The sequence below is a fragment of the Marmota flaviventris genome, chromosome 2, assembly GCF_047511675.1.
Source record: "Marmota flaviventris isolate mMarFla1 chromosome 2, mMarFla1.hap1, whole genome shotgun sequence".
NCBI lineage: Eukaryota > Metazoa > Chordata > Mammalia > Rodentia > Sciuridae > Marmota > Marmota flaviventris.
The window spans coordinates 106,293,070-106,317,104 of NC_092499.1; the positions used below are offsets into that span (position 1 = coordinate 106,293,070).

The 24,035-nt window shown below is 35.8% G+C and overlaps 2 protein-coding genes across 3 annotated transcripts; one reads left to right on the forward strand and one right to left on the reverse strand.

Moving 5' to 3' along the window:
- On the forward strand, nucleotides 1–1,299 carry Gcnt3 (glucosaminyl (N-acetyl) transferase 3, mucin type). Its single transcript, XM_027926191.2, has one exon. The coding sequence runs from the start codon at nucleotides 1–3 to the stop codon at nucleotides 1,297–1,299; it is 1,299 nt and encodes a 432-aa protein (XP_027781992.1).
- A 6,950-nt stretch (nucleotides 1,300–8,249) lies between these two features.
- On the reverse strand, nucleotides 8,250–23,181 carry Gtf2a2 (general transcription factor IIA subunit 2). Of its 2 annotated transcripts, none has more exons than XM_027926235.2 (5): nucleotides 23,049–23,181; nucleotides 18,215–18,333; nucleotides 17,413–17,517; nucleotides 11,590–11,716; nucleotides 8,250–8,556 (listed from the first exon to the last, which is right to left on the reverse strand). In XM_027926235.2, exons 2-5 carry the CDS (start codon nucleotides 18,284–18,286, stop codon nucleotides 8,531–8,533), a joined length of 330 nt encoding a protein of 109 aa, XP_027782036.1. In that variant the 5' UTR covers nucleotides 18,287–18,333; nucleotides 23,049–23,181; the 3' UTR covers nucleotides 8,250–8,530. The 2 variants fall into 2 exon arrangements, with proteins under 2 accessions (XP_027782036.1, XP_027782037.1); XM_027926236.2 differs by having other exon boundaries at nucleotides 23,083–23,171.
- Between the last annotated feature and the right edge of the window lie 854 nt (nucleotides 23,182–24,035).

Sequence of the window (24,035 nt, forward strand, 5' to 3'; positions counted from 1 at the left end):
ATGATTTCATGGAGGAAACTCTCCCGGCATTATCACTTATGGGCCCTTGGCGGTTATATGCTGCTGGCCGTTGTTGCTCTGAGACTTTCTTTCAGATTGAAGTGTGGTCTGGACTCCAAAGAATTTCAAAGCCAATACTGTAGGGATAAGTTGTACAAGTCCCTAAAGCTGCCAGCAAGGAGGTCCATCAACTGTTCTGGGATCATCCGAGGGGACCGGGAAGCAGTGATCCAGGCTATTCTGAATAATCTGGAGATCAAGAAGAAACGGGAGCCTTTCAATGATATTGACTACCTTCGCCTGACCAGAGACTGTGAGCACTTTAAGGCTACAAGGAAGTTCATACAGTTCCCATTGAGCAAAGAAGAGTTAGATTTCCCTATTGCATACTCTATGGTAGTTCATGAGAAGATTGAAAACTTTGAAAGGCTGCTGCGGGCTGTGTATGCCCCTCAGAATATATACTGTGTCCACGTGGATCAGAAGTCCCCAGAAACTTTCAAAGAGGCAATCCATGCGATTACTTCATGCTTCCCAAATGTCTTCGTAGCCAGTAAGCTGGTTCGGGTGGTTTATGCCTCATGGTCCAGGGTTCAGGCTGACCTGAACTGTATGGAAGATTTGCTCCAGAGCCCAGTGCCATGGAAATACTTCCTAAATACATGTGGGACAGACTTTCCTATAAAGACCAATGCTGAGATGGTCCAGGCCCTCAAGATGTTGAATGGGAAGAACAGTATGGAGTCAGAGATACCTACTGAGTTTAAAAAAAGACGCTGGAAATATCACTATGTGGTGAAAGACATATTGTATATAACTAATGAGAAAAAGGATCCTCCTCCTAATAATTTAACCATGTTCACTGGGAATGCTTATATTGTGGCTTCTAGAGACTTCATTCAGCATGTCTTAACGAACCCTAAATCCCAACAACTGATCGAATGGGTAAAAGACACCTATAGCCCTGATGAACACCTTTGGGCCACCCTTCAGCGGGCCTCATGGATGCCTGGCTCTGTTCCCGTAAACCACAAGTATGACATTTCTGACATGATTTCCATTGCCAGGCTAATCAAGTGGCAGTCACATGAGGGAGATATCAATAAGGGGGCATCTTATGAACCTTGCTCTGGAATCCACCAGCGGACTATCTGTATTTATGGTGCTGGGGATCTGCATTGGATGCTTCAAAACCATCACCTGTTGGCCAACAAGTTTGACCCAAAGGTAGATGATAATGTTCTTCAGTGTTTAGAAGAATATCTACGTTTTAAGGCCATTTATGGGACAGAACTGTAAGATACACTGTTGTGCTACCTGTGAGGCAGGAACATGTGCAAACATGCTATAATTGCTGGGACAATGAAGGGTGGGAATCCAGGGCTTGGGAATCTATGGCATCCCTTAGGATAAGGGGACTACTGTTGGAGTGTAGGTATGTAGACCTGTTCCCTTGCAAATTGCTGCCTTAGGTGAAAGCTGACTCTTCTCCAACAGTTCCTATACTGATTCTAACACAGGGAGGATAAGAACCAGTGTTATTTGGAGATAAAGGAGGAGTGTGTCAGGGGACTGTGGATTTCAGCTGAATACCTGGTGTCAGGTTTTGAACTTTAAGGAAAGGCTGTTCCTAATAAGTCTAGGCTTGGGGGGTGTTAATGGAAAGATAACTTTCCCTTTGGTACTGTTAATTTAAAAATAAATAGCTCCTGATTCAGAGCATTTCCTCTATTTTTTGTCTAAGAAGCCAGAAGTAATGTAAACAGATAAAATGTGTGAGAATTTTCTCATAACTGTTGGTGTCATTTAAAATTTCTAGTGGCTGGCAAGAGAGCCTCCATTAATTATCCCAAAACGGTCCTGGCAACAAGCTGTTTGAATAGCATATTCAAAAGAATGTGGAGAAAGAAAAAAAAAAATAGAGGAACAGAGCTATTCTTTCATTATTGTGACCACTTGTTTTGTTTACATTACCAAATTCATAACTTCTCTACCAGGGAAAAGGTGGGGCAATTTTTAAATGGTTTGACCACTCATGTCTTATGAGAAAATCATGGCACTAATTTTGCCAGCTTCACAGTCAAAATTTATCTGTTTCATAACAGATAATAGTCATTTAGATAAAGTTGCATATAATTTATTGTTACACATTTTTAGTAGGGGGGGGCACTGCACTGTTAATTATATTGGGAAGCAAAAATAAATAAGGACAATCAAGCTAAACAAGGATATCTGACTATTCCATGTGTAAGCCTCTTCAGTCAAAACTCCCTTTTTTTACTATGTGAATGGAAGTGTTCTTTTTGTGGGGAGATAACAATGATGTGTGAAAATGTTACTTAGGGAAACGGTTTCCTTTCTGAAACTCTGGAGATAATTGCTGGCTATGTGTCATTGTAATGGGCAAGGGGTACTACAAAAATATAGTGATACTATAAAAAGACAGTGGCCTTTGAAGATAACACAGCTGATCTGCATACAGTATGTTCCAAAAAGGCTTTTTATATACAAGTTAATTTGTGTAATTTGAATACTCCCATTAATATGTCATAACGTCATCAATGTGTTTCTACACTTCTGATTGTGATTTAAATAAGGTTTCTCTTAATCAGCAGTCAGCTTCGTCTATAGCCCATGTACCTCTCACGTAGTTCCTGTGTGTGACTCTGAAATTTTGATGTATGTTAGTGATTCCTTTTTGTAAGGTGGTTCTCCATTGGTAGTGGGCATCATCATCCCCAACTTACCTGCTTTGCAATACTGAGTCCTCTTTACCTGCTCCCAGTCTCACTGTGGATATGCTGAAGGATAGTTACAAGTGCAGTGTTTGTGCCCTGTGAGGTCTGTTGCCAGCAGTGGTAACTACTGGCATGTATGATGTTCCTCAGCCCTCCTCTGAGGTGGATGGAAGTACCACTGTGGGAAGTGGACAGAAAAGCATCCTTAAGTACACTTATTCTGAGAAAAAGAACTCAAGTCTTTGGCCACATAGTCAACTTAAAACTTTCATGTGAAATGTTATAATTATATAAATAAATTTTAAAAATCAACATGTGAACTTGTCATTTGGATTGTGTGTGCGTGTGTGGCAGGGCGGGGGGGGGGGGGGGGTGGTGGTGCAGGGTACAGGGAGTTGTAGCAATTTTCCAAGCACTGAAATTTTCTCTAAAAATATATTCAGGTGAATAGAAAGTGCTCTTCATTTAATAATATAAGGTCTTCATATTATAAGACTTACATTTCTCTGTTTGCTTAGTGTATTTTGGAATTCCTACAGTTAAACCAGCACATATGTTGATTTTTTTCCTTCCTGTGGAATCATACCTGCTTCTTTTAATCTTTCTCTGAAAGGACAAATATTGTAATGAATTGAGCAAGTAGGTTTATATCATCGTTAAAGGTTTAAATTGATTTGTACCTTTCTTCCTTTCCTTTTTTTTTTTTTTTTTTGTTGGTACTAGAGACTGGGGATTAAACCCAAGGGGGCATTTTAACACTTTGCCACATCCCCAGTCCTTTTTATTTTGAGACAGGGTCTTGCTAAGTAGCCTAGGCTGGACTGAAATGTAGAATTCTCCTGCCTCAGCCTCTAAGTTACTGGGGTTACAAGTGTGTGCCACCACATCTAGTTTTAATAACTATAGTCTTCTTTTCATAACTCTTATTTTTGTTGCACACACTGATCACTGTAATCTTTGCTCTCTTTGTGAAGTAAAAAAATTTTAACAGGAAGAAAAGACAGTTGATAACTTTGGGCCACATGACATAGTTGGAGAAGTCAAGCCATTTTGATTAAAAATGGAGAGAATACTAAACACCTTGCCCACTTATCTTAATTGACCCAAAGATCTATTCTTATTCTTCCATTTAGGCTGTCATTTACCATGAAGATGAATAAGATACGGGTTTTGCCTTTATGAAGCTTAGTGTACTGACAAGCAATGAAATAATTTATTCATGCATTCATTCCACAGATATGAATTGAACTCTTATTATATACCACACCTAGTTTTTGACACAGGGGATACAGCAGTCAACAAAACATGAAAATTCCCACACTCATGTCATTCACATATGAGCAGTAAACCGAGTATAAATAAATAATTATTAGAAGAGAAGTGTAGAGAGAAATTAAAGAAGTGTTAGGGACTTTGGGAAGGTAAGGTGGGAAGAAAGGATGCTTAAAATTTTAAATAAGGTGGTCAAAGGGGACCTCAATAAAAAAGTGACATTCGAGCAAAGTTCTGAAGGAGATGAAGGGAATGATCCTTGAGGATAAAGGAGGGAAGAGCATTCTTGGCCAAGAAGAAAGATTTATAAGGCCCTAAAGCAGGAACAGACCTGCCATGTTTCAGGAACAGCAAGAAAGCCAATGTAAATGGAACAGAGTGAAGGAAGAGTTAAGAGGGTGGTACAGTGGAGGGACACTGTGAAGGCCTCTGTAAATCATGTGGACTTTTTATCTTCTCCAAGTGAAACAGGACCCAATGGAGGGTTTTGATCAGAGGATATAATTAACATTTTAAGGGGATGACTGACTAGCTGTTGCACTAATAATCTGGTTGGGAGTGAAGAGTGGAAGCAAGGAGACAATCTGGAGTTTGTGGCCATAATACAGGAACTATACAAGTGTCCTGGACCAAAGGAGTAGCAGAAATTATGGAAGTGGTCAGATTTTGAAAATATTTTTGAAGGTTTAGTTTGAGGATTTGCTGGCAGATTGAGTTTGTTTATGAGAGATGGAGGAGTCAAAAATAACTCAAAGGGTTTTGTCTTGTTTCAAGTTGCCATTAACTAAGATGGGAATTTTGTGAAGAAAGAGTAGCTTTTTAGGGGGAAGATAAGGATTTTGATTTTGAACATGTGAAATTGGAGATGTCCATCAGACATTCAAGTAGAGATGTATAGAGGAATATGAATTCAGGAAAGTCTGGTTTGTAGTGCTTATGTGATATTTATCAGCTTACAGAGCACGTGAAGTCATGAAACTGGATGAGTGCCTATATTAGTCCATTCTCTGTTGCTATAATAAAATATCTGAAACTGGATACTTTATAAAGGGGTTAATTTAGCTCACAGTTTTAGAGTTATAAAGAACAAAATTAGATGGCCCCATAAATGCAGCCTCTGATGAGGGTCCCCTTGGCTATATCACATCATGGTGGATGGCATCATGCTGGGAACACAAGTGAGAATGAGAGGTCACACAGTAAGACAGGAAGGCCAGAGAGGGGAGGGCCTAATCTTATACTTTTAAAACAACCCTCTAGTAGGAACTAACAGAAGGTCTCACAAGAACCACATTAATTCTGGGGGGAGTGCCCCCAGTGACCTCCCATTATGCTCACTTCTTAAAGATTGTACCACCCACTGCAATAGGGATCAAGCTTCCAACATGTTAACACTTAGAGGACACACTCAAACCATATCCAAACCATAGCTGAGCCACAAAGAAGTCAACATAGAAGAGGCCCTCAGATGAATTCTGGCACTTTCCAAAATGCAGAGGTCAGAGAGATGAGAATCCAACAAAAGAAAGTTGAAAAGGAGCAGCTATTGAGGGTGGCATTCTGGGTTGAGGAGACAGTGTTTCAGAGAAAAGGGAGTGATGACTAAAACAGAACATGCTGGGAATCACTTAAGGTAAGGATGAAACGATTATTATCTTGAATAATGTGGAGGTGACCTTGATAACATCACCTGATTGGAGGTGATTCAAAGAGAATGTTGGAATAAAACTGGATTCAGTGAGTACAGATAAATCATTTGAGGAGTATTACTTTCAGGAAGAAAAGGAGAAAAATAAAGTACCATAATAGAAGGTTAAGACAAAGTTGTCTTGACAATTAGAAAAGTGGTAACATGTCTGTATGTTGATGGGAAAGATACAGTTGGAGGAAAAGATGGGGAATGAGATGAGAGGCTTGCCATGTTAACACCCTTATAAAAGAGAGGGATGATCAATGCACAGGAAGAAATCCTTTTCTTCGATGGAAGCACAAAGAGTCGGCCCACATTAATAGGATGGAAAGCAAAGTGAATGAGCTCAGTTGTATGTGGTGGTGTGGATGTGGCAGTGGAATTTAGTTCTTTTGCTTTTTTATTAAAGGAATTTTTTGGTACTAGGGATTGAATCCAAGGGTTCTTAATTACTGAGCCACATCCCAGTACTTTTTGAGATAGAGCCTCACTAAGTTGCTTTGATTTTGAACAAGCTGCTGAGATTGACTTTGAACTTGTGATCTACCTGCCTCAGCCCCCACATCCCAGTCCCTGGGATTACAGGTGTGTGCATGCCACCATGCCCACCTTTTTCAATTAACATGTTATCTGATATATAATATACATGTGAAAAAAGTACAAAATCCCAAACGTATGGCACAGTTTTATGAACACAGCAGCATAACCAGTCCCCTAGAGAACAGCACCAGTACCCAAGGTGCCTCTTCTGTGGTGGAAGTTGCATTTTACATCACCTGAAATAGTGAACAAGGGTTCTAACTGCTCTACATTCTCACCAGCATTTTTACTTTTCTTCTTTTTTGATAGTAGCTATCATAATGGGAGTGAGGTGGAGGTTAACACTCTTAAAGATGGTTTTATTGTCCCAGGCTGTGTAATTTTTAACAAGTCTAAGATCCATTATCTTTGTTTCTGTAAGTACAAGTGTCTTTTACCTCTCTTTTGGTTTTGGTACTGGGGACTGAACACAGGGCACTTATCACGGAGCTACATTCCCCATTCCTTTTTTTTTTTTTTTGGCAATAGGGTCTTGCTAAATTGCTGAGGCTGACCTTGAATGATCCTCTTGTCTTCCACATCACTGGGGTCATGAGAGGATAACTTTATTCTTTATCTATAAAAATGGAACAAACTTTTTTCCAAAGTAATAGTTAAGACTACTCAGAAGAATATATGAAATACATATAGCACTTAGTCTCTTATAGAACAGTAATGCTGGCTACTATTTTATAAAGAAGTCCCATTTCTGTGCAGCCAAATGTTAGCTTTGGGTATTTAAGAATGACATTATAAATAATCTACTTTTTCCCATCTGAAAAAAGGGAACTATGTGTAGAATAAAGAACTGTTTAACATTTAAATAGGTAAAAAAACTATTTTGCCAAATATTACTACCAACTCTTCTCAAAAGGTGACTTTTTATCCCTATACAACTGGTTAAACAAATATTTAATTACAGATGAAATGGGGTCAACCACAGAATAGAGAACATCAAAATCCTATTCTTAAAAAATAATAGATAGCCAAGACTTTTAAAATTTAAAATAGTTGGTCTTGATTCATCTATAGTCAGCTGCTAAATTTCAGTCACTCATACCTGGAGCCTGATTTTTTTTTTAAGAAATACCCCATTCTTCATTGTATTTTCCTACTTTGACTAACAAGGGAAACTTCGTTCCTTCACATAAACAAAGATATAAAAAAACAAATGCCACACATTTTAGTAGACTTTTTATTTGAAGTCTAATAGTTGGTCAGATGTAGTTCATTTAAAAATGTACGAAACTTGATCAATTTGGCCAGTTCCAAGAAATAATTTAGAAACTAATTTATGTTGTTTGGAATAGGTTTTTGAGATCATTTAACTTTTCCAAATCTAATTGTATTTAAGTTTCTCTCATCAATGATTAGTTTTATACTTTTAAAAAAGGGAAGTTTCAGGCTGGGGTTGTGGCTTAGTAGTAGAGTGCTTGCCTTCCATGTGTGAGGTACTGGGTTCGATCCTCAGTACCACATAAAAATAAACAAAATAAAGGTATTGTGCCCATCTACAACTAAAAAATATTAAAAAAAAAGAAAAAAGAAAAAAAGTTTCAGCTGGGTGCCATGATGCACATCTGTAATCCCTGCGACTCAGGTGGATGAGAAAGGAGAAACTCAGATTTGAGGCCAACTCAGCAACTTGGTGAGGCATTGAGCAACTTAGTGAGACCCTGTCTCAAAACTAAAAAAGAAAAGCTATCAGTGGTAGATACCCTTGGATTCAATCCCCAGTACCAAAAGGAAAAGACAAAAAAAAAGGGGATTTTCTTAGTAAAATTCCATTCATATTTTAGTTTTGCCCCGCTAATGCATCAGATAAATTTACAACTGACAAAACTAATATGACTTTATTGAAATGACTATATTTTCTAAGTTATTTGTAAGGAATATGGTGCTTTTTAAAAATGTTTGTCTAATAACTTCGCAATGTCTATTTGAAACAGCTCCACCACTAATTATTCACATTGAGTTTTAAAATGAGTTTATTAAAGAATGTTCTTAAGAAGGCAACAATTTTTGATTTGTCATTAAAAAAAAGGTATGTTTCTTCATGCTGTATAATAAAGGTAATGTAAGAGAATATAGTTATAAGCTTCTTTTTGCTGGAATTCTCTGATAGTACAGTACAGTGTAGTCATTTATGCAATGCTAGAATAAATTAAAAAAAAAGTCTCTTCTTTGCTTCTCTTCAAAAAGTGATGAATAATAACAGAAGATGGCCTGAAAAAGTCAATTTTTTTTCTATTCATTCTGTAGTATTGGAGCCAGTATCTAGGAAACAGAGAGAAAGAGTAAATTCAAGAAAGAACTTACTTTTAAATTTAAATATTTTAAGAATACTGATTTAAAAAACAAAAAAGAACTAATGGTGGTGGTAGTTTGGGGGCAAAGAGAAGGAGGCTAAGCTGAAGAGGGAAGCTGACAACGGAAGTGCCTTGAAAACGTCAACAATTTTCTTTTTAAGACAGAGAAAAAGACAACATTTTGCTCTCCATGTTTATGCTAGAGAGAAAGGCAAGCTGTACTATATTTGGTTCACATAGCTGTTATATAACCACATATTTTTCAGGTCCTCTATCTTCCCAGTGAGCAGCAGATCAAAATTCTAGCTATTTTTTTTTCTGTTTCTGTATTAGAAACTCAGCTTTATTTCAGAAAGCTAACTTTAAGAATAAAATGGACTTACTTTATAGTAGCACCTTATTTATCTGGCATTACTGAAGAACAGCATTTTATTAATTACTTAAATGTACACAGCTACCTGTAAATGCCAAACTATATTTTAATTTGGGTAAAAAAAAATATTTATTTTCTGTTGATATACAGCAAAGGGAATACAATCTAAGCTTCTCATAAGTGCTCACTTTTTTATTGTTGTTGAAGATAATTACTACACTTTGCTGTGAGGGAAGCTCCTCAGAAGTCACTGTGATAAAATGAGGGTGATTTGCTGCTTTTTATCCATTGAAGTTTGGAGAAACAAATAATCTTGCATTTTTAAGCAAGACTAACACATTCTTAGGACCACCAGACAGAAGTGCCTGTGAACAAAACACATACCTATATACATGGATTCTTTGATATTAATTCTTCTCAGATGCGTTTTTTACTTTTTTGGTTCTAAGCTATGGTGTTACTTACTATGTTGTTACTCTATTAGTTTACCTTCATGCTGTTCAATAGGATAGCCACTGGCTAGCTATATATGACTATTTACATGTAAATTAACTCAAGTTAGCTAATAAAATTAAAATATGAAGCTGCTTATTTGTGCCAATTACATTTTAAATGCTCAACAGCCAAGTGGGGCTATTAGAAAATGGAGACATAGAACATCTTCATCATTAGTTCTACTGAGCAGTGCTGGTATACATCAACTCCTTTTGACAAAGGCCTAGGAATTACAAAATTAATTGCCAAATTCCATAGTCAAGTAAAATATGAAAAATTACACATTATCTGAAATGTAGAAACATATTTATCTTGTGATCTAGAAGATAATAAATCAGAAAAAGAAAAAAAAATCAAATATATAATATCAAACATACAATAACACTGCTCCTAGCAACAAAAAATCTTAATTATCTGATGACTGAATTAAGAGGTCAACTATGTCCTTAGTTCTTAGAATGATTATTCCTAGTTAACCTGAACAGTACAAGTCAATGTAACATTGCTAGTTTCAGAGATTTTCTGACATCCAGAGGCTATTTTTAAAAAACAGGGCTGAAGGTATAATTTTATGCAGCCATCAGATATCAGGTTGAAGAGAACAGTTAACATGTGTGAAAAATGTTAAATTTACAAATGTATCTATAGTGCATACATGCATTATTATAAAAGAAGGTGATGTTATTGATGTTTTTCTTTGATGTGCTTATGTGGATTCTCTACATTTCTTTTCAGTGATTAGGTACTTCTTTTGAAATCTAAAGTATGTAAAATGAAAATCCCAACCCATAACCCGAGAAATGAGGCTATTACTTTCTACATTTCTGTTTTTTTTGCTTCTCAACTACCTGTCTTGCACCGAGTGTGGTGGCACATGCCTGTAATACCAGTGACTTGGGAGGCTGAGACATGAGGATTGCAAGTGTGAGGCTAGTCTCAGCAACTTAGTGAGGCTCTAAGCAGTTGAGCAAGACCCTGTCTCAAAATAAAAAAAATAAAAAGGGTTGGGTATGTGAATCAGTGGTTAAAAACTCCTGGGTTATATCCCTAGTACCAAAATAAAAACAAATACATACACAAATAAAATAAAAACGCCCCCATTTTTGGAGAGTGCTAGTCTTTTCTATTTAATTTCAGGAACAGTTAGCTGCTTTATTTTTTATTTTTTTGAGTGTTGAGATTTATTAATAGTTGGGGGGCACTGACATAACAAAAAATATTACAAAAAACACCCCAAAACCTATTTTTGATTAACATTAAGCACGTTAACAAACATCATGAAATGTATGTCCATTTCATGGACAAAAGTTTTCCTTGGTAGACTGAGAATTCATAGAAGACAATATAATTTACTAGTCAGTCTACACCCTACCTTGATTATGAAAACATTATTCTTCTAAAAATTTGCATATTTGTTTATGCAATTTTTTTCATTTTTAAAATTTGTTCTTTTTAGATATCCATGACAGTAGTATATTTTGACATACATACATGGAGCAGCTAAATGCTTTAAACACAAATGATTATAAGTATGTACATATTTAAAATACAATTAGCAAAAAGGAAATATGTAATCATAGAACAGAGAGCAGAGATATACAGCTTCTGAAATATTTAAGAATCAGAACAAGTACCTAGGTCTGCAGTGGAACATTTACTTGCATAGACATAAACAGATAAGAGGAATGGATTTACCATTATAGCTGCAAGGTTCTTAAATGTGCTTTAAATAATCCACTTCTAAAATACAAAGTGTATGGGTATCTAGCAACATAGAAATCCTAGGACAAATTGTCAACATTAAATAATACATCCTTAAAGAGAAAGGTGGTTTTGAAAACCTGATAATTACTTAAAATTTGCTACTGAAGTGAAGAAGAAAAACTTAATAATTTGTTTCTTTTTCCTTAAATTTTATCTGTGTAAGTAGTCTGTCATGTGAAATGTATACACACACCTAAAATCAGTAAGAGGACTGAGATCTGGAATCCAGAACCTAACTGAGACAGAAGCCAGGTCTTTAATGGGAGTTGATTAGTTTGCTGTTTTCCTTTATAAACTTTTTGAGTATGTTAAGATTGTCTAAAGACTCATAAAAACAAGATTTCAAATAGCAATTAGTTAAACACTTACTTTTACCATCACAGGCTACAATTTTCACTTTATCCACTTTAATAAGTTCTGTCACCTCTCTGAATTCAACATCATTCAATACAAAAGTCCACACATTATCGCAGAATCTGTATGTATTTAGAGAGCCCTTTAAAACAAAACACACAGGGAAGTGTCATTTTTTTTTCCCTTCATATTTTTCTCCAAAGCAATTTAAGAGAACTTAGCTACTAAGAACATAATATGTTTAATGCTTAGCTGCTTAAGATTTTCCTTAATTTTAAACCTATCTATCTAAAAACAAGTAAATGAAAGGAAAACCTAGATAAATTTGCTAAGAGTTAAAAATCATTTTAATTGGACTATTTCTGGCACTATAAAAAGGTCTGCAAATTACCTGAAATGTAAATAAGTGGTATGAAAATCTAAATTTGTATTTCTACTGCCCTCATGTGGCTAAATTATGAAAGTCCATGTGAATTTTTTGGTAAATATTTTTTAAAACCTATTTTACTGTGTATATTAATTCTTCTAATTTGTACAAAAGCAAGGATTTCTTAGAGACACTAAATAAATTTTAATCCTGTGACTTAGCTCATATATGTATCACTGTATTAGCCACTATGAATTCAACATTGTCTTATGCAACTGATACTCTACAAAGTTTTTTTTGTCTCGTAAAGGTATACCTGAATATTAAAAAAACAAACAAACAAACAAAAAAAACATTTCTTATAGAGTGTGGTCAAACTGCAATAGACATCAAACATGCCTGTAATCTCAGTGGCTAGGGAGGCTAAGGCAGGAGAATCATGAGTTCAAAGCAAGCCTCAGCAAAGGCCAGAAGCTAATCAATTGTCTCTAAATAAAATACAAAACAAGGCTGGGGATATGGTTCAGTGGTCAAGTACCCCTGAGTTCAATGCTCAATACCATAAACAAAACAAAACAAAAATCACCCTCACCCAACCCTGATGTATACAGACATGCACACCCATTAAAATTTAGTATGAAACAAGACACTTAAATTCCTAAAATCTTTAGTTCAGGAAAAGCATTAAACATAAAAAAATGTTCTTTGAGGTATTATTTTTAATAGCTGGATTCAATTTAAAATGTGTTATGTATGAAGTGAGAATGGTCAATTCACTCACAGTGATGGCTGTGAGTGAATTAGTTAAGAAATTAAATAAATCTGAATAATCACTGTTACTACACTCTGCTGGAGCTCTGAGATTATAATGATAAGCATTGGTCCCTGCCATCAGTGAGTTTAGCAGGGAGATCATTAAAACAAATATATAGTGTAACAGTGCTATGAAAGAGTAAGTTACTGGGTATGATGGGAGCAAAGCAGAGATGCTCAAGAATATGGAAGACACAGGGCAGAGAAAGTTTCTCTCACAAGGTAGAGGGTAAGTTGAATCTTGAAGAATGAGTAAGAGCTACTGAGGAGAGGTGGGGAAATGGAAAGAAGACTGACACTTGGAATGAGGTGGGAGATTCCAGAAAACAATGGTTTAGGAGGTACTAAGGGGAAGGAGACCATGAAGATCACTTAAATAAAGCCTTTGCTCTATTCCAATTTTGCTTTTTCATTGCTTTGAGGTCAATCAATGAAGGACTTGAAGAAGAATCATATGATTAAATCTTTTTGGCCATGACAAGAATGGGTTGAGGGGAATATAGCTGGAGGCTAGAAGACTAGAAGCCAATGCCTCTTAGAGGCAGCTGAATCAGAGAGGTAAAAGTAGCTTTACTACAGTAGTATCAAGTGGGACCAAAAGAAATGGAGAGATTTTGAAAGGTAGAACTGACAGAACTCAACAATTATGGATATGATGGAGGGACATAAATCTATGGTAATTCCCAAGTTTCTGACTTGAGCAATTCACAGAAAAAGCCAGTTTGGTAGGAAAGTTAAATTTGGAACTTACTGAGTTTGAAACTTATTGATGTTCAGCAAGGGGACATTAAGGGGCAGCAAGAGACAGTAAAGAAGCATGAGCATATTAATTTTACTAAGGCCACATGACTAGATGAGATCATTCAAGGACAGTATTTGGAGGTTGTGTATAATACTGAGGAATACCTATTATTGTGGCGACCGGAAGAAAACTACAAAGAAATCTGAAAGAAAGAGGGTAGGGAATAGAAGAAAGTGTAAGTAAAAATTCTAGGAAGTATAGGTTTCAAAAAACCAAAAACAAATCAAAATAATCAATGGTTATCACAAAGTATGTTATTAAATTTATGAAAAAAAACTCATCAAGAGCAGTTTCAGTGGGGTGGTAAGAAATGGATGGAAAATCATTTATGACATAATATAAGGTAAAAGTCATCGCTGGGTATGGCGGTGCATACCTATAATCCTAGCAACTCAGGAGGTTGAGACAGGAGCATTGTGAGTTCCAGGCCAGCCCTAAGCAACTTAGTGAGACCCTGTCTCAAAATAAAAAATAAAAGGGAGGGCTGGGGATATAGCTCAGTGGTAAAGAGCCTCTTGGTTTGATCCCCAGTACAAAAAAAAAAAAAAAAGTAAATGTGACAAAATATATCTAAGTTGGCTGTGTCAATAACTTGAACAAAGCATATTACTAGGATTTAAAATTAATATATGAATACTCATTTTCAAATATAAACAGAATTTTAAATGTAGTGTGGAATGAAAAACTTAGATAATTATATGTTGAAATTTCTATTAGTTGTAATATAAATACACGTACTTCATTTGGTTTGATAAAGTAAAATGCTATAAAATTTGATGGTGAAACAATTTTATTACGAGCTCTCCTATAATTAGATTAAAATAACACAATTAAGCTAGCATATTAGCTAGATAACCTTTGAACCAATAAGTGTTTTAAAAAACTTCAACAGCCAGGAGTGGTGCTGCATGGCTATAATCCCAGCAGCTCAGGAGGCTGAGGCAAGAGGATCATAAGTTCAAAGCCCACCTCAGCAACTTAGTGACTCTAAACAACTTAGCGAGACCCTGTCTCAAAAAATAAAAAAGGGGCTTGGGATGTAGTTCAGTGGTTAATCACCCCTGAGTTCAATCACTGGTACCAACCAAACAAAACCCAAAACAAACCAAACAAAAGCCCCCCAAATTTAAAACATAAGCCAAGTATGGTGATGCATGCCTATAATCCCAACAACTCAGAAAGCTGGGGCAGGAGGATTGCCAAGTTCAAGCCATCTGCAGCAACTCAGCAGGGCCTTCAGTAACTCAGTGAGACTTTGTCTCAAAATAAAAAATAAAAAATACTGGTGATGTGGCTCAGTGGTTAAACACCTCCTGTGTTCAATCCCCAGTGCCAAAACAAAACAAACAAACACAACAACAACAACAAAAAACAAACCCACAAGATTAGGTAACATAATGTAATTTTTTTAGAATAATTTGGTGAACTAAAATCCCTAACATGAAATAACCTTTACTGCATAGAATTTTAAATATTTTTCTTTTTCATTGTTTTTGAGAATCAATCTATTTAGAATCTCAAGTATAGTATAAAAACTAAAATATTAAATTCATTCTTTATATTAAAAATATTACATCTATCAAATAATATTTGGCTTTGGTCAAATATTAATTTTAGCAGTCATTCAGCCAAATTGTACCCTCAATGCATCTCTAATAAACACACACACACACACACACATATATATATATATACACAAATTAAAATAACATTTTAAAAGTTACCTAATACATGTTCATTACAGAAACATCAAAGAACAGGGAAAATGAAACTGTCAGTGTTAAAAGATTACTTTTCTTGATCATTAAATCTTTTAATTTTGCATAATTGCTGATTGTTTTTTTTCTTCCAGTGCTGGGGGATTGAACCCAGGGCCTCCCAAGTCCTATCCCCAGCTCTTCATTGCTGTTTGAAGCTCAGTACTATGTTTAAGTGATCACTACCTGTATCTGTGGTCATATAATCCTCATATGCACACAATGACTCTAAAAATCCTAGTTATATATACTAGATCAATGTGAATTTTCTCTATGAATAATTAATCCAGTTCAAGTTCATATATTTTGATGTTTTTACTACACACTCAAGGGTTATTTTTCCTATAACATCCTACACAGTGATCTCACTTATGTGGAATTCATATAGGATTTATAACAAAAAAAAAAAAATTAACATGCTACATAAGATTATTCTTGCTAGGCCAGCAACAAAATCATAAATAAAAAAATTTAAATGTAATCAAGCAATGTGTCTTTAAAAATTAGATATTACTAATACATTATACCTATTCTCTTTGTTATATACTACACCAAGCTAACCAGAATGTTATTTGCGAATATTCTGGACTTAAAAAAAGAGATTAATTCTGTTGTATCTGAGGTAGGAGGCAGGGGTAAAGGATAGGATGATGAAACCTGAGTTACAACAGTAGCAGTGATGGGGCGGGAGAAAGAAAGGAAGGAAGGCAGGAAGGAAAATTAAGTCCTGGTAAAGACTGAGTACTTAAATCTTTTAGAAATTGAGAAATTTACAAAATTCCATGAAAGAGAAATATAAGTATCATATTACCTGTAAATTTATCTAAAGAGATCTAAACTAGAAATCTACTCGAATGCAGCTAAAACACCATTTAGTCCTTGTGAATCCTATGGTCTCTGATAAGTTGTCTACCATATTTTCTATATGGGTAAAAGTTTAAAGATTAACATGGGTCAACTCAGAAATATAGGGTCAGGTTTCAAATGGCAAACTAGGCAGATTTCTACATGTGGTTCTAGAAACAAAAACTAACTTTGCCAGAATTATTACTGTTAAATATATTTTATAGTCTCAAAGACATAAAAATGACCCATAGATGCTTTTATATATGTCTTTTATTCCAGTTGGTTTTTAGGCATGTAAAATTGATGAATAAGACACTTATTTATATATAATATAAAGTAAATGCAGATTTCATCTCTTTACCAAAATTTAAGTTAAATGGGTCTTTTCTGTCTTGTTTATCTCTGTATTACCAGTATCTACAACAATGCCTGGACCGGAACTCAAAATTTTTTTTCTATCATCAACAAAGACAAAATACCCCCAAATCTTTGTGGTTCTCTTAAATGTAAGGTAACCCATAAATTTTTTTCATATATTCTAATTCTATATTAGCATTATGTCCTATAACACAATACAAGCATATACATATGTTAACTATAACAGGATAACAACCAAACATTATACATTATAATATTATAGGACTCCACTAATATCATAATGTGGTAAGACTATTTCTGTTCTACCATGACTTCCAATGGGCAGGATTTTATTATAAAATCACCACAAAATAGAGGATTTATTCAGCTTTGCATGACTCTTGCAAGTATAAATGATGAGACCAAGCTACCAGAATAAATGGTTATCTACCATTAGTTCAGGTTTTTATAAGCCGAGTCATCTAAGAGTAGGTGGGAGGCAACACAAAGTTACTAGGAATAACTCTGTACAATTTCCTAAAATAGGTGAAGGCCAGAGTTTGAGAAACATAACTGAATTGTAGGGATTACTACACTACTTACCTTCAATTTTTAATTTAATTTTTGCAGGCATTTGAAATCTCAGTAATTCTTCAGGGCAGGTACCAAACATCCAGCTGACTTGTGCAACAATGGTATAAAAATCTAAAGACAACTCTCTCTCTCTAACATTAAGTGGATAAACTTAGTATGGAGCTGATTTAAAATAATTTAGTTATAACAAAACAAGTTCTAAAACTTGATTAGTCATCTCTTCCTCTTATGATTAATTATCATGTAGGGGGTCTCAAAACATCCCTTGATGCAGGCTTCTAGATTTAGGAAAATATCCTTACCCTGAAATTGACTCTGTTCCTGACCCTCTGAGCCAATGCTGAATTTATAGCCTTATCAAACTGAAGAAGAACTTGAAGGGCAAGTTGTGGGGTGATCTGTTGAGACTGAGAGAAAATAAAGGTCATAAATCCTTGTAGGGAAAAACATTAAAGACAAAATAACATACAAATTATCACCTAAAATTTAATTAAGGCTATCCAGAGCTTCTGAACTAGAATCCTTTATTCTCATTTACCATAACTGACAATGAAGAAGCAAAGCCTTTTACACTATCTTGACAAAATAATTTTGAAAAGGAAACATGCAGTAATTTTACAAAGCCAGAATAGAACTTTGACACACACACACACACACACACACACAGATTAAATCTTACTGAAGACCATTTAATATTTAAACAAATGGAAATATTTGATATGTTTTTAGTTGGGTTGTTTAAATAAGAAAACTTCTAAAATTGAAATATAAATTCAAAATTCCAATTTAAATCTCAAAAGATATTTAAATTACATAAAAAAATTTAAAACCAGAGAGAATAAGCCTTTATTCTAAATAAAAAAGGAGTAAAATCATCAATTTTAATTTTTAACAAAATATTCTGAAATATGTTCAACCACACCATTTCATCATTGTATTTCTGTTCTACTGTCAGTATAACAAACAGGAATTTAAGGCTGTTCATCAGTCAGTGACATGCTAAATAGTCCAAGTTTTACCTCATATTTCTTTGCCTGGGATAAGGGATATGACAAAAATTATTACAGCTCTAAATGAAACTGAATTGACTTTTCTGTCTCCCACCTGTATGAGCTCATCTAGGCTTTCCTGAAGACTGTTTCCCAAAGTGGTATTTCTGTATAACTGATATGCCATGGCTTATGAGGAAGAAACTGCTTTTTCTTCAGGTTTGCATTGATGTCCTAAAAGTTTAATATAAAATCATTTAAAAAGATCATACTGTAACATTATAAATAACTTATGCAATAGTCTACTTCATATATTCTAATATAAAACCACAGAACTCTTTTAATTAATTAATTATAATTAGGTATAAATGAAAACCACAGAACTCATAATTACAAATTATAATTTTAGAATTTTAAGGAGTAGTTTTTTCTAGTTATTTTTCTATGATTTTGAAATGACATTCACATCCTTTGAATACAGTATAGATATATTTATTTATTAAAATGTGTCTTTATGGTTTCTTTCAAAACTTGGCCTTTTAAGTCTAGACTTTTTCATGTACCATCCATTCTACTTGTAATCAAGTTATTGATCTAGACATTCTTCAGTGCACCTTTGCATGCCTGCCTCTTTATTTTCCTGCTTTCTTAAAATTCAATAATTATAGAGTGCCTACCAAGAGGATAGTACTGTGATAGAAACCAGGGACAGAAATATGAATAAAGACATACTCCCACTCCTCAAATCTTAAACCCTAGAGAGGGTAACAGGCATACAAAAAGGTTAAATCCAGTATAAAATAAGAACCCTGATAGAGATATACACAGCATACTATGGAGGTTGCCTGTTGACTGAGTTGACTCAGAAAGTTCCCCATTCAAGCCAGACTTTAGCAGAACAAAGGAGGAAAATCATCATATAATGAGAGAACAGAAAAGCCACAGAAGTATAAAACAGTAAGGTTTGTGGTGAACTATAAACCTTCCCATATTATTAGTGCATAAACACGAACATCAAGTAGCAGGAGATGAGGCTAAAACAGAGGGCACAAGGACTTTCTTTGCAAAAGTGGTGCAGGCAGTGAGAATCCCAGAAGCATTTTAGGTAGATCAGACAAGTTGGCTCAAGGGATTAGAAACAGATGAGGGATGGGGACTCAAAAAGGGTGGCAGTAGTATAGACTCAATAAGTACTGAATTTCTACTACATGTCAGGTGTAAGATCCCTGACCTCACAGCACTTGCAGTCTACAAATGGACAGGAGAATATATATTCAAGGAGTAGATAGTTATCAGATAAAACTCAGCAAAACTAATAGTCAGCCTTCAGTCATATATTTTTTCAGCATTTGATATAATAGATACTTATGTTTTCTTGAGACATTCTTTGACTTTTGGCACACCACTCTGAGTTCTTTCCTTCTACCCATTTCACTGGTTACTATAATTCTTGTTTCCTTTTGCAGATTCCTCCTCAGCTCCCTATTCCACCTACTAAACTGCCCTAAGACTCCTTGGTTCTCTATATGCTTTTCAATTTATCTATTTGTTGATGATCCCCACATTTCTATTTCCAGCTAATTTCTCCTCTTGAACTCACATATAAAACTATCTACTTGAAATTGAATAAAAAAGTCAAGTAGATGGCTCAAATTAAATTTTCCAAAAACCAAATCCCTAATACTACCCTTCTAAACTGGCTCTTTGTAGTCTTGCCCATCTCAGTAATTGGTAAACCTAGTCTTCCAGTAAGATAATTAAAAAACCTTACAGCCAACTTCTTTCTCTCTTTTATCATCTTTAATGCTATCACCCTACGTCACAATACTGTTACTAAAATTAATGCAATAGTCCAATATGTGGTCTCTTTGTTTCTCTCCCCGCCTATGCCATCATCATCAAGTCCATAGCAGCCACACTGAAACTTTAAAAATGGCAAATTAAATCACTCATCTATTCAAAACCACCAATAGCAGTAAAAACCACCATGTCCTTCCTATAGTTTGCATGGCCTATATGATATGCCCCCTTCACTACCCTCCTGCCCTTATCTTCTTCTACTCACCCCCTCTCGCTCTGCTCTGGTCATACTGGTCCCTGCTGTTCTTTGACAAGGCAAGCAGTTCTTGCTTGAAGGCCTTTGCCCTGGCTGTTCTTTTGGTTGTGAATTTTCTTCCCAGACATCTACGTAGTTCACTCCTACAACTTATTCAGATTGGTGTTCCAATGTCACCTAATTAGAAAGGCCTTCTGTGATCAAGGAATTACCTTCCTTCCTTCTTGTACTGTTTTATTTGTAATCATGTCAATAACTGAAGCTGATATACTTATTCTGTCTCCATTTAGGATGATCCATGAAGGTAGGGACTTTATATATTTACCACTTAGAACAATGTATTTATTATTACTAAAAAGTATTTGAGTGAATAATGGTGGCATGTCAAAGTACTAATATCAAATATCAGAAATTTATCTAAGGGCCTCACACATGCTACTAAGGAAACTAAAGTGGTGAAAATTTTGACACTCTTACATCCACATCTACCTACCTACCAACATCTGCACTTATATTCTTTGTGTCCCTGTCTGGTCTGTCATTAGTTACCTAAATTCAACCCTTTTACTTTTGCATCAGTTCCTATCCTTTTAATACACTTGAGAATATTGTTCTAATAATTCAGTTGTTCTTTGTTTCTCTCACCTTTCTATGTTCATTTCCATCAGCAAATAAACTGTCTTGGGGGAAAATAAAAAACCCAAACCAAACAAACCTAACTTACTTCCCCTACCAGTTACTCTATTTCTCTACTTCCCCTTTACTGGAAAACTCCTTAGAGTTATCTGTACTCACTAACTCCCATTTCTTTTATTCTCCTTTTCTCCTCAGCTCATAGCCAGCAGACTTTTGTCTCTGGCACTCTAATGAAACAGATGGTGAAGGTTATCACTGGCATTGCTAATCCTCAATCCTCACAGGATTAGAGCATTTGACACAGCTGATTACTCCCTCCTTGATATTAAAGGACCTTTGTTTGGCTTCTGGGACACCAGTTTATGGATTGTCATGTTAACTCACTGGTTTACCCTTCTTGTTTGTTGGTTGATCCTCTTCTCCCTGAATTTTTAATGTGACAAGACACAATTTTCCATTTCTGCTTACTATCTACACCTATTCCTTAGTAATATCTTTTGTTTTTATGGTTTTAAATACCACTTCTGATCATTCCCAAACATACCTACCAGCATAAAAACTTCTCGCCAGTGGATTTAGGTGCATACTCAACACATCAACTTGTCTTTCCCATCTCATAACTCCTTAGTTTTATGGTCTTAAGACAAAACCTGTGAAACGTTCCATATCCAAATCCTCAAAAATCCACGAAGCTTTATCTTAAAAATGCATTAAAAAATCAAACTATTTCTTACCATCTCCACTATTATCACCCTGATCTGAGCCACTATTATAGTCATTTGGATCTCTGATTCCCTGCACTCTACTCCTAACTCATAGGTAGATGATGTTTTAAAAATACCAGTTAGAATATGTCTCTTTTCTTTTTTTACATATATATTTATTTTAGTTGTAAATGGACCTTCATTTTATTTATATGTGGTGCTGAAACTCGAACCCATGCTAGGCAAGTGCTCTACCACTGATCCACAACCCCAGCCACACATGTCTCTTTTCTATTAAAGACCTCCCACAGCTTCCAAGGGCCCTTACAATAATTTGGTTATCTATTATCTCCCAGCCTTTATCAACTACTCATCTCCACCTTGTTTATCCCTCTCCAAACAATAGCTTCATTTCAATTCCTTGAGCATGACAGGTATGTTCCTGAAAGCATCTTTGATGGCTGCTCTTTCTGCCTAGAATACTCTTCCCTACATAGACACTTGGCCAATTCTCTCCAAACTCCTCGACTTCTCTCAAAAAGCACCTACTCAATAAAGCCGAAACTGACCATCATACTTAAAAGACTAATTCCCAAAGGCATTCTAGAACTTTCCTCAGACCCTTTCTTGCTCAATTTTCATGACCTTCTGAAAGTTTAAATTAATATTACTCAATGCATATTCACTTTCTGCATCCAACGGTATGTAAATTTCATCAGGGCACAGATTTTTGTTTTGTTCACTGAAGTAAACTGGGCATCTTGAATAGTATCTGACATATTATGGGAGCCAAATAAAATATATGTTCAATAAATAAAAGAAAGTAAACTTCAGTAAATATAACGTGTGAAGGGAAAAAGTCCCAAAAGGAGATAAAAATTTACAAACTATGAGTACAGAATTTGTGTCACACCCCATTTTACGGCTGAGAATTAACTAGAAAACAATTATCAAGTGTTTAAGCATTTGTTAAATTATTTGTTTTAATGATCTTAGATTCTAAAAATTCCTTAGTGTTCAAATCCTTGAAATGTGGTATGAGCTACAGAAATTTAGTACTCCCTTCTCATTTTGTAGTTTAGAAAATTAGAAGTCTTCAAATTCGAGCAATCAGTTTGAGACCTTCTTGACTAAACCATCCAGTTAAAATTGGTTCCTTTGTCAGAGTTCGCAAGAGGAAAGTTGGAAGGCAGACCTCACGCGACGAAGCACAGTAAGGAGACTCTTAAAGAATGCTTCTCGAAATTCAGCAAAACCCATAGCCGCTGACCTGGACGCTGTAAGACTTAACTCAGTCGGCTAAAAACAGGGTGCTGAGCTGACCACCACCCCAGGTCCGTTTAGCTGGCATCAAGGTGGGGCTGGCGTGCCGCCGCCTCTCCCTCTTCTCTGGCACCAGCCGCGGAGTTAGTAAGGAGCCGCTCCGGGCCCCGGGAACCAAGAACCCTCCAAATGACCCTTGGAGACCACCCAACCAACCGTAGCCTGTTGTGGGGGCGACAGAGGGCGCGGCTCAGGCTTCCCGCGCTAACCCAACCCAGCCCACCCACTACCTGCGGGCAAGGCGCTTCCAGCTGGGGAACGCACAGAAGCGGCGCCGCCAGAAGCCTGGCTGGAGGTGCCCACCGCGCTGACCACCTCTTCAGACGCCGCAGAAACCACAGAGCTGGGCCGACGACCCGGAAGCGATCGCGGAGACGGAAGTGACATCGGGCGCTAGGACCGCCCACCCCGGCTCAGCGCGCCGCTCAAACTTTGCGAAATGATGGGAGTACTGAGAAAATTAGGGCTGGGCTTTCAAACCCTGCAGCGGCGGTGAATCTACCATTTGAACAGTTCACCAGGTGTACTAATTCGTTCATAATTTTTAAAGAAGAATCTCCACTATTAGATGCGATATTTAAAAAATGTAGGGCACTTCCATTTTATGTCTGGGTTATGTTCAGTGTAATACTGTTGAAGACTTTGAAATACTAAATTGGAGACTAATTCTGAAGATTATAGCAGGGCGCCTTTTAACCATTCAATATAGGGCGGCAATTAATCTAAACCGGCAAGATTTTAGTTTGTGATTAAGAGTTTTAATTTGGGAGACACTATTTAAATTTTATGACTAATATGCATGTCAAATACTCCAAAATTTCAAGTCCTCATAATAATACCAAATTCCTTTAGGTGTTCATCAGGGCGTATCAAATCCTAATTGCATTAAGCTTAGCAGTTATGTGCACAGCAAATTGCCACTAAGTGGCTGAGTTGATGAAGGAGATAAAGTTCAAAAACAAGCGCGACCAACTGGAACCTCTGAACAGGTTTATTATTTATTGTTTTTATTTATGCCATTTTCATTCCCAGAACAAAGCTGTTCTGTCTCATCTTTGTATTCCCTATTAATTAAAGTAATTCTAAATGATCAAACGCAAAATTTAATTATAGTTTAAATGTTAAAGCTGGTTGAATTTTTCACTCCCCAAAGTAGGAAGTATCCAGACTACATAAAGAAGAGTATCTGAAAATTAGATATTTAAGTAAAAAAAATG

What these genes read in the sequence shown, in the direction of transcription:
- Gcnt3 (XM_027926191.2), top strand. Translation starts at nt 1, where the DNA reads ATGATTTCATGGAGGAAACTCTCCCGGCATTATCACTTATGGGCCCTT.
- Gtf2a2 (XM_027926235.2), bottom strand. Translation starts at nt 18,286, where the DNA reads ATGGCATATCAGTTATACAGAAATACCACTTTGGGAAACAGTCTTCAG. An exon ending in GCCTAGATGAGCTCATACAG is followed by an intron (nt 17,518 to 18,214) that starts GTGGGAGACAGA and finishes ATTTTCTCTCAG; the next exon opens with TCTCAACAGATCACCCCACA. An exon ending in GGAACAGAGTCAATTTCAGG is followed by an intron (nt 11,717 to 17,412) that starts GTAAGGATATTT and finishes TTTGTTTTAAAG; the next exon opens with GGCTCTCTAAATACATACAG.